General features: G+C 36.9%; 1 protein-coding gene across 1 annotated transcript; it reads left to right on the forward strand.

Annotated features, from left to right (window-relative positions):
• Positions 1-861, forward strand: LOC140827327 (uncharacterized). Its single transcript, XM_073189980.1, has one exon. The coding sequence runs from the start codon at positions 1-3 to the stop codon at positions 859-861; it is 861 nt and encodes a 286-aa protein (XP_073046081.1).
• The last annotated feature ends 10,570 nt before the right edge of the window (positions 862-11,431 follow it).

Below are 11,431 nucleotides of genomic sequence, written 5' to 3' on the forward strand. Positions count from 1 at the left end.
ATGCGTAAGGGTGATGCCTCTGTTTTGGCAAGGTTAGATAGATACATATCGAACACTGCATGGATATCTTGCTTTCCAAGAGCAGAGGCAGAAAACCTGGGATATTGGGGTTCAGACCATCGACATGTGCTACTGATTCTGCAACCAATAGTAAGCCACCAGATGAGAAGGATTCAGAAAAGATTTTTGTTTGAACACAAGTGGTTTATGGAGGCAGATTTCACTGATTATTTTTCTCAAAAATGGCAAGAATGTAGGTGCGACACTACACTTCCCAACTGCTTATCTATATGCAGTGGAGCCCTTAAATCTTGGGCGGGTAATCGGGTTGTTCAGATGGGACGACAAATTAAAGCGTTACGCAAGGACCTGGATAGACTCATGGGCTCCAATGTCATAAATAACAACCACTTCCGAATCCAAGAGGTTCAAAAAAAGATTGAGAAACTGATCGATCAAGAGGAAGTTCATTGGAACCAACGAGCTCGTGTCAATTGGTTGCAAAATGGGGACCGTAATACCAAATTTTTTCATACCACCGCGTCCCAAAGGAAAAGAACTAATTGCATAAAATGTTTATTGAGTGACAATGGAGAATGGTGTACTAGCATACAAGATTTGGCTAATATTTCCAAAGATTATTTCGAGAAACTATACGCGTCTAACCAGCCATCTACATTTGATATTGAGGCTGTTACGTCTTGCACAGAAAAAGTGGTAAATGCTCGCATGAATGAATTCTTTGTGCTCCTTTTTCTGGTGAAGAGGTTCGGAAGGCAGTGTTTGATATACATCCCTCTAAGGAACCAGGTCCTGATGGGTTTACTGCTTTGTTCTATCAGAAATTATGGCCAATCATAGGACATGATATTATACAGGCCGCATTATCAATTCTCAACAATAAAAAAAGATCTGACTGAGTGGAATGATACGCTCATTACACTAATACCGAAGGTTAAAGAGCCAAGGTCATTGAAAGATTTCAGGCCTATCAGTCTATGTAACACTTGTTATAAAATAGTGGCTCGGGCTATAACTAACCGGATGAGACCTGTTCTTGATCAGACTATTGATTCATTCCAGAGTGCTTTTATTCCTAACAGCTTGATTATAGATAATGTGATTGTGGGATTTGAATGTATGCATTGGATTAGGAATCATCGGAAAGCCAAAACGGGTTATACAGCCTTGAAATTGGATATGATCAAAGCGTATGCTAGGGTTGAGTGGAGCTTCTTATGCCAAATGATGCTGAATTTGGGTTTTGCGGAGAGTTGGGTTCAACTAATCATGAGGTGTGTCACTTCGGTATCTTATTCGATGAGGATCAATGGCTCTGTCTTTGGTACTATTCATCCTCAGAGGGGTTTACGGCAGGGGGATCCTCTTTCTCCATATCTCTTTGTTATTTGTGCTCAGGGTCTATCATATCTATTTACAAGAGCAGTGGAAAACCGAATATTCCAAGGAGTAAAAGTTTTGAATTCCAGTCCTATCATTTCACATCTATTTTTTGCAGACGATAGCCTTATATTTTTTAGGGATACTAGGGCGGATGGATTGGGTGTTCGGAGTTGTATCCAAAAATATGAGAAAGCTTTGGGACATGCAGTTAACTTTGAGAAATCCGGAATTAAAGTAAGCCCTAGCACATCTAATCAAGAGGTGGCCGAAATTGCAAGGGTATTTGATGTTCCAGTGGTTCAAGGACATGATCTATATCTTGGATTACCAACATTCTCTATGCGCAACAAAAGACTGCAATTTGGGTACCTGAGGGAGAGAATGGCCAAGAAAATAAAATGTTGGTCTGCGAAGCTTTTTTCTATGGATGGTAGGGAGGTGCTGATAAAATCTGTCCTACAATCGATCCATTCCTATGCTATGTCATGTTTCAAATTGACACTTAATTTGTGTCATGAATTGGAACAAATGTGTGCCAAATTCAGTGGCAAGATAAAGAAGGGAAAAAAAGGGATGCACTGGATGAGCTGGGACAGATTATGCAAACCAAAAGGTGTGGGTGGTATGGGATTCAGAAGAATGTCGGCCTTTAACAAAGCATTGGTAGCTAAACATGTGTGGAGGATTATGCAATCACCGGACTCCTTGATGTCAAGAGTTCTTAAGGCTCGACATTTAAAAAATAAGGACATTATGGAGTCGGAATTGGGACACAACCCATCTTATATCTGGAGATCTATATTGTGGAGTCGGGATCTGATCAAGAAGGGGTTATGTTGGAGAGTGGGTGACGGACAACACATCAATGCTCATACGGACCCATGGATTCCTTCCATTCAGAACTTCCAAAGTCCAAGGAGCTTAATTGAATCTACAAACATCAGAGTTTGTAACCTTATTACAAATGAGGGAGAGTGGGATGTGTTAGCAATTCAACAGCACTTTGTTCCCTATGCTGCGAAGGCAATTCTTGACATTCCGTTGAATCGGCTGGGAGGAAATGACATTCGATTTTGGACAGGAACAAGGAATGGCAAGTACACAGTTAAAGATGGTTATCATTTGGAGCGAAATAGCCTAGCCCCACCTTCTTTCCAATCAAGTCACCCCAACATGCTGTGGTGGAAGCACTTATGGAAGCTACGTATTCCTCCTAAGATACGTATCTTCCTATGGCGGACATCAAATGATCTCATTCCAACAGCTATAAATCTTGAAACTCATCATGTTACAACAAACGGTGCGTGCTTATTATGCCAGTTCAATTATGCATCTACGAGTCACTGTCTTTTGTTTTGTTTGGTTATTAAAAAAATTTGGAAAAATACTCCTTTTTGGCATTGGATTAAAAAATACAACCATACTTCTTTCCTGGATTGTATGTTATTTGTGAGGAAGAATACACATGATGATGAATTTGAATCCTTCGTTTGTCTGTGTTGGGCTATATGGGCTGAAATCTATAAAAAAAAAATACATGAAAACACTGGGAAATTAAATGGGTTGGATGTGAGTTGGGTTTATGGTGTACTGGATAGCTTCAGAATTCTTCGACAGATTCATGGGGAGGGGGAAGCTAGTGGGAACCAGAATCAATGCACTACATGGGCACCTCCACTGAACTCCTAGTATAGACTCGATGTCGATGCGGGATTTGATACTATCAGAGATAAATATAGTGTGGGGATGGTGGTGAGGATGCACAAGGGAGAGTCCGTGGGGCAAAATCTTGTCCGATTCTGTGTTCTGGGAGTGTGGTTTGTGCATAACTTCTGGCTATTAGGATGGGAATGGACTTCTGCATGGGGCTTGGGCTGGACAATATGTGCATATTTTCTGACTCTCTGGTAGCGGTTAAGGCGGTGAGGGAAGAGAATTACGATCTAAGTCACAGCGGCGGAGTGGCTTCCGAAGTTAGAACGATGCTTGAGGATGAATCATTCCTTTCGATACAACATATGAGGCGTACGGCTAAAAACGTCGCTCATGATCTAGCTCAACGAGCTCTAGTTTTTTCTTTGTTATTTGAATGGACCAATGGAATTCTTCCGTCGTGGCTCATTAATATTGTAACCCGAGACTTGTCGGTTATTTGAGTTATGGAAATATTTCTATTCAAATAAAAAAAAGTTAATACAACCATATCGAAAGTTTGTATATCAACTCGTAAATAAAATACTCACTAAATAACAAATGTTGAACCTCCTCAGAAATCACCGGTCTCCATTAGTCGCTGTCTGTGTCGCCTGGCTCATCAAACATAAGATCTGGCCCGTGAGAATATGTTTTCCAAGATAAAGCATTGACATGAACTACCTAATTGTCCAATTCATAATGCATGAGTATACAAACCTATATGTGCATAAATGAATCATGAACTGTTGATCCGCGATCAAACTGGAAACTCGTGCTCAGTCAATGTCTGAGCAAATGAGAGAGTAGCACGCTAGTCCGTCAAATTAGTTGGTGATTCCCATACTCAATCCAGATCTTGGACCTGAAATATCACGAGTAATCATAGCACGCTGGTCCGTAGGGTGGATGGGTGATTCACGACACCAGATAATCATGAAATAAGACTGAGCGACCCTCTCTAGATAAGCCTTATCTTAAGGAATGTACTATCTCAAAATTATATGCAAATGCCACATAATATTGTGACAAATAACATGCATCATATGACAAGTAAAATGCAACAAATGAGAATACATACTCAGCTGAATATCTCATTAAGTACTTACGTACCTTTAATTGTCATGGAAAAAGCTGGGTGTCTACTCACTAGTGGTAGACATCATAAAAAATTACCATTATTACTTTATAATCATGCTTATATCTCAATTAATATAGTCAATTTATAACTAAGGCTCTCGGATTATAGGTTTTTCAGTAGTCAGTCCTTTGGGGATGATTGCTTTGTTGTCCGAACTCTGAGATGCCGACCATTCTGGGAGCACCTACTTATTTATATTTGGATTTCGTAAGGTCCTAACTGCGCGTGTCAATTGCCTCTCGACACCTAACTAATTAGAAGCTCCGATCTCCACTTAAGAAACTCTGAACTTTTCTGTGTCGATGCTCATTGGAAGTGTTACTGATTTGCTGGTTATGTGGGTTTGGAAGGTCAGATCTTAGTTCCGGAAGCTCCAAACTCATATATAGTTCCAAACTATCATTCGATCTTTAAGAACCAGCTGTTTTTTTTTAAAAAATTAATGGGTTATTACAAGTTCTTTTACAGCTTGAAGCAAGGATCGAGTCAATGGAACCTGAAATTTGAAAATGTTATGTGTCAGGCATGTTTCCAACATTCTAGAAATAACCATTCTCTGTTTGTGAAAAAAAGACATAATATTATCACAATTTTGTTGGTATATCTAAATGATATTGAGATATCGGGGAATTGTGAGGAATCTATATAGTGTCTCAAGAAATATCTGCATAAGACGATCAAAATCAAGGATTTAAGATTCTTGAAATATTTTATTGGATTGACGTTGAAATTCCAAATGTTACGCGGTTTTCGTTCGCAAGAACACAATGTCAAATTTTAATATATGATGAGTAAAGTATCATTTCCACGAAAAGTGTATATTTAACAATATATCAATTACTATAATTAAATTAATATAGCAACTTTCTTTGAACTTCTTGGCCTGCCCTCGTTTCTTATCATTTTGAGGATGATTTCTCTTGTGACTGGTGCTAGATTTCGTCAGATTGTCCTCGGCCTCGGCCTCCATTGTCATTTTGTATGTTTTGACTTCAGAGTTTTGGCTATCTTCCTCAATTCGAAGCCTCACAATCAGATTTTCAAGTTTTAACTCATTGCGCTTGTGCTTAAGTCAGTTCTTGAAGTCTTTCCACATTGATGAAATTTTCTCGGTAATAGTTGCAACTTGGAATGGTTCATTAATTTCCATCCCCTCTACTAATAAGTCATGAATAAAAATTTGAATTTCTTTTACCTTGCTTATTATAGATTTGGTCTCCACCATTTTTAAGTCTAGAAATCTACCAACATCGAACTTCTTGACCCCTGTATCTTCTGTCTTGTACTTTTTCTCCAATGAGTCCCACAACTCCTTGGTTATCTTGACAGAGCAGTAGACACTGTAAACATGTCGTTAAGTCCATTTATAATATAGTTAAGGCAGAGGAAGTCACTGTGGTTCCATGCATCAACAGCAGCCCTTTGTTGCCAGTCTGTATCACTTTTGGATATGATAAGAGATGTCTCTGTCAGGAATTGAGACATGCTCAGTGTGTTCAGATAGAAGAGCATTTTCTGCTGTCCACGTTTGAAGTCGGCACAAGAAAACTTAGGAGGCTTTTCAACGTGAGTGGGAGCAGCAGAGGCAGTAGGCATGAGAGTGAATGATCCAGTCGACATATCGGCAGAATGAAGATCGGTAAGAAACAAAAAGAATTTCGTCTTGTGATTGTTATTTTTCTTTCTTCTTGATCTTTGGTCGACAACGAGTAGTATGATTTGAGACAAGAAAAATCTTTTTTTCGCAAGACTAATTTGCATGTATGTATGTGCTATATGGAATGACAGTCGTCCCCAATGTACAACAACTCCAATCCAAAAATACAACACTTCAAATTCTGGATGTCAGAGAACAACTATATGTCTGAACTTTCAAGTTTCAGAAGAAAAGAATGAAATAAAATGTATGCGTAGAGTGTTTATTATGAACACTTGCAGAGGGATGATTTAAAGACTGAGTCACCGGTATCACACCCTTATGTGATAGGCCTTGGGAGACATACAAGCCAAGGGACGCACAATTTTGCGCCAAATCACACTGGACGCGGTTTGGACTGGATGGTGCAAGGATGCACTGGTTTAGAAGGGACACAAAGTTTCCGAATGCAACCTTTGTTTAGAAAATAAAAAATATTTTCCAAATAAAATTTGTCCAAAAAGATTAATATGGTCAAGAGACCGCACAGCACCAGTCTGGGCAAGCCACCCGTGCGTGTTTCATTGAGACCCAGCCTATCAGCGTCTCCCCCCTTCCAAAAACTTCTGGTGCTCCTTGGGGCCTAAACCCTTAGCTCAAACTTGGAGATATAACAAAGACTATACTTGGCTTATTTCTCAATATGGTACTTCTTTCACTTCCTTTCATTCACTACTCACCACTCATCCAACATAAATTTAATGCAGAATCGACCGGAATTGGAAATTCATTTTTTTAAAAAAATTAAGATTGATATCTAAACCAGCTCGTTAAAAATAATAGATATTATCATATGGTAATATTTTTGTTTGATTTGAAGATGTTTGCTTGTTGTTGCCCCTCCCTCACCATCAATAATCGCATGCTCCCACCGTCGGCTGCAGCCTCTTCGTCGATGCTTTCAGATATTCCAGAGTTGGCTCAGTTTGAGAAACGGTTAGCGTTTGGCGATAGCCAATTGTAACTACTGTCGGTGAACGATAAATTAAATGAGCCTTTTCAGGTGATTTCTAACTGTTTTAGTTCTTACTAGATTTTGTTGTTCATTCACATATGCATTTTCGCTCAAAGGTCAATCCACTCGAAGAAGAGTTAAAAAATGTCTAAATAAAATGGTCCAGTCCATTGTTGTAGATAGTTTTTTTGAACTCATTTTCATGGTTTTAATACCGTGCATCTCGTGATCACTTAGAACACACGCAAGTTTACGACATTTTTTCTTTTTCCAACACTAGACCATATCTTATCCAGATTGTGATTTTTAATATTTTACGGTGATGCAATATGATATGCATGTATCTTATTTTTAGCTCAAAGGATTTGCTGCAGTATCCCAAGCTCCAACGTAAATCCTCTTAAACAAGTTTATATATCCCAACACCACATATATTTGGAAAGAAAAATTTTACTTTGTATTTTCATGGTTTGGAGACACATCAAGCCCAAGAGATCTTCCATTTTCTCGCATCCAATGTGCAATAGAAATTTAAAAAATTTTGTTTTGACGTTAAAAATGTTCCTTGGGCATCGTATATTTAAAACATTCATAGGACATTTAGAATAATTATCTCCATGTTCTAAACACTGGGCACTAAATTATTCTAGATTTTAAGCGGAGATAGTATTTTTTGTATATTTCTATGAATGGATCTTTCTCCTTCTTCGATCGTCAAATCAAGTATACAATCAGAAACTCTATTCCTCCTATAGATCGCTCTAGAGATCTAAACGAAGTTTGCACTGAGATTACATCGCCAAAATTTCTGAAATCCGGAGGCTTAGCGATAGCTCGGCGGCGGCAAACATTGGAGGAAAGTGGCCGAAATTTTTCTCTAAAAATTCCATGGTGGCCGAAAGTTTTCTTATGAAGGAGGAGAGAATTTTGTGTGTATTTTTCTTGTATGATTATGTTACATGTTCTCAACCTTTAATAACATATTAATAAAAATACACTAACTCAATTCTATTAGGACTCAAATCCTAATCCCATTAGAATTCGTTTACTTTCATTAATTAAAATTTTTCATGTAGTATATATGATGAAAAATCAACCCTTGATAATATTTCCAATGAACTATTTTAGGCAACTATCAATTTTTTGAACTCATTCAATAAAACATACTTTTACACTTTCCTCACTTAATTTGCAACTAATCTAACTTCCACCACTTCTATTACATGGAATTAACTTATAAACTCCTTTATAAGCAATTTGTTCTTGAATTTGACTATTTCATCGAGAACACAAAATCTAATATTTGTGTAATCCTCAATGGTTCAGTGAGACAATTAGTCGTGTGTTCACAACTCCTTGTGATTCAGAACAAAATTTGTTCATATTGGGACTGACTATAATTAACCTCATTCTTTTCATAAAACTCTTGATCAAGAACATCAGAAATCAAGACTGATTACACTCACCAGATCATTATAAGAGCGTCTGGTAGTATATCCCTGATCCCCTAGGTATCACTAATAGTGAATGCAAGAACCTTAAGTTATGGTTAGCATACAGTACGGCCCCTTTAACTCATATATCTTGATCGAATCTACAACCATCGGTATATCAAGAATTGCAAATGAATTTGATAAAGATGTGATGTATCTTTGAGTAACAACAGCGCCATGGTACGTGCAACTAGAAAAACACATTTATCTAAAGCACACGTTTTGCTCTGGCCAGAGACTCTTTACACTATTAACTCGTCAGATCACATAAAGTATCTTCACTCATAGGCAAGCGGTAAATCTCCGCCTACAATGCATTGGTTTCTATATATTTCAAAATTGCACTCAATCCCACCACCTGATGACTCTCAATGGAGTCGGTAAATAGATCAAAGTGTGTGCTAGCATATAGAACATCTACGTTGTCTCGGGTAAAATGACTAATTGTGTACAACCATAACCACAAACTATCTCACTCGATAAAACAATAAAACATGAAATTTACATCACAAAAACTAGTCTCAAGTTCAAACAACTTTTATCCTTATTTTAGGTGGCTGAATCGACTAGAAACTTGTACACTTCTTAATGAGTTTCATGATCTAACATTGAGAGACATACCTTATGATACCTATAGCAATGACTTTATCTATATAGTTTGCATGATTATACAGATAAAGTAAATGTCATAATTGGATAAAACCGTAAAATATTATTAAAATAAAGATTGTTTTTACATAAAATTCATTAAAGTCCAAACTATAAGTTGGTTCGCTTTACACTAACTCTAACAAGATCTACTTGTAGGTACAGGGTGGCTAGGATTTAAGGTTAGGTAATCCACTGTGTACCTCTTGTTAGAAAAATGCTAACAACAATAGCGTAGAAACGAACTTGTAGAGATAAAACAATAACCGAAACAAGTGTGATGTTTACAGTATGACTATTGTGTAAAAGAAAACAAAACTAAACCGAGGCTTGTAGCATGTACAGTTTTCTTAAAACATATTCGCTCTCTCCGGTATGTGCTTCGAGGTTTAAGCGGACGTCTGTTTCCGAGGATACAACGGAACAACCAACAGTGACTTAGCACGACACACTACTACGCGCGAGTGAAAACGTACATTTACTTTATCACCGAGATTTAGCGGAAGCCAAATGGAAATATAACAATATGTTATGCAAGAGAGTGCTTGAAAGAGAGAAAATTTTCATGTGTATGAAATGAGGAAATGAACACACTATTTATAGCCCCAAAATTGCACACCAAGAGTCATACAAGATTAATTAACTCAATTAATCTTCTCGTTAACTCAAGAAAATGAAGAGCCAAAACTCTTCAACTAACTCAAGAATGTGGAGAGCCAAAAGACACTCCCACATTTATGAGACATAATTTTTATTCAACCTCTAAATTTGATTAAAATTTCCAACAATCCCCCACTCCTTCCAAGCTGGTGGTAGCTTATCAACAATAGCTGCCACTTAGAATGATTCACTCAAAGTCATCCCCTCACCGTGAATCTCGTAAAGAATCACTTGGAGTTCTTGAACTTGGCTGATAACCGGCTTTGAATCTACCATTTTAAAGTCCAAAAAACAGCCAAAAAGAAACCTCTTGGCCCCGGCATCCTCGATTTTGTACTTTCTGTCAAGGGATTCCCAAAGCTCTTTAGCCGATTTCTTTCCGCAAAACACGTTGTAGAGCGAATCGGCCAATCCATTTAGCACATAGTTTCGGCATAAGAAATTTAATTATTCCATGCCTCCACAGCACTAACAGATCAACATCTCCCTCACCCTCTATAAGTTTAGGAGCATCCTCAGACAAGAATCTAGCCAGGTTCAGGACTGTCAAGTAGAACAACATCTTCTGATGCCACCTTTTGAAGTCCACACCAGTGAACTTTTTAGGCTTTTCACCGTGACTGACTGGGACACCAACCGCAGCAGCAGATAATTCACCGTGACTGGCTGGGACATCTTAATATATTTCCAAATATATAATTATCTCATAATTGTAATTTAATATAATTAATATCTCGTAATCAATTATATTTATCTCCAAACTCTTGGAGTTATGGAAACATTTTTCCATATCCACACATGATTTCTAAATTGCATTTTTTTAAACCGTCATTAATTTGAAAGGCGTATCGGGGACCATGGACTCATAATTAGAAGCTCCAAAAAATTAAATAAATAATTAAATTCTTTAATTAATTTATCTAATTTATTAATTCCATAATTACTCCACTAAAAATATGGAATTGCACTCTTCTTCGTTATGAAATATCTTACTCTACAAAATTGAGCAGTCCATTGATATAATCATTACATATGGATTAATCCTCCATAGACAATTTGTAATTGAAACAAGGAATTTCCATTTACCTCTTCAATTACTTCTTATCCTCATTTACCATTAATTAACTAGTGAGTTGTTTAATTTATAACTTAATGATAAATTAGTTAAGCCCAACACTCATTTCCAGAATTAACAAATGAGAGAATCTTCTTTCTACTTCTCGCAAGAAAGAATGGATTAAATGTCTGTGAATTCATATTCCCAGCCATTTATTTCAAATATAAATCTAAAATTCAAGTAATGAAAAAATGCACAATTGCAAATTTTAAACAAGCAAATTAAGAATCATATTGAAACGAACAGGATTTTATAATCACATCAAGATTAAGATGTCCATATATGATCATCTTATGATTTAAATAGAATTTTATATTAACAACGGAATTTATTATGGAATATCTAATTAAATCGGTCATAGTCCTACATAATCTCATTATATATAAATGCCCCCATCTAGATGTCTCTACATCGACGTTCCAGATAAGACAGTCACATTCATAATATTCATGGGCCGCATTAGTGATGTTTTAATTAAATATCCCATACTTTAATTAATTTCATCACGGACTTAATTTAAGTTTATTATCCATAATTTTAATCCTCATGTATATATAACTGTATATATACTAAAATCATGGTTACATCCAATAAACTAGGGATTTTACTATGATATTCATGACAA

This window comes from Primulina eburnea, chromosome 3 (assembly GCF_022965805.1).
Source record: "Primulina eburnea isolate SZY01 chromosome 3, ASM2296580v1, whole genome shotgun sequence".
NCBI classification, from domain to species: domain Eukaryota; kingdom Viridiplantae; phylum Streptophyta; class Magnoliopsida; order Lamiales; family Gesneriaceae; genus Primulina; species Primulina eburnea.

What these genes read in the sequence shown, in the direction of transcription:
- LOC140827327 (XM_073189980.1), top strand. Translation starts at nt 1, where the DNA reads ATGCGTAAGGGTGATGCCTCTGTTTTGGCAAGGTTAGATAGATACATA.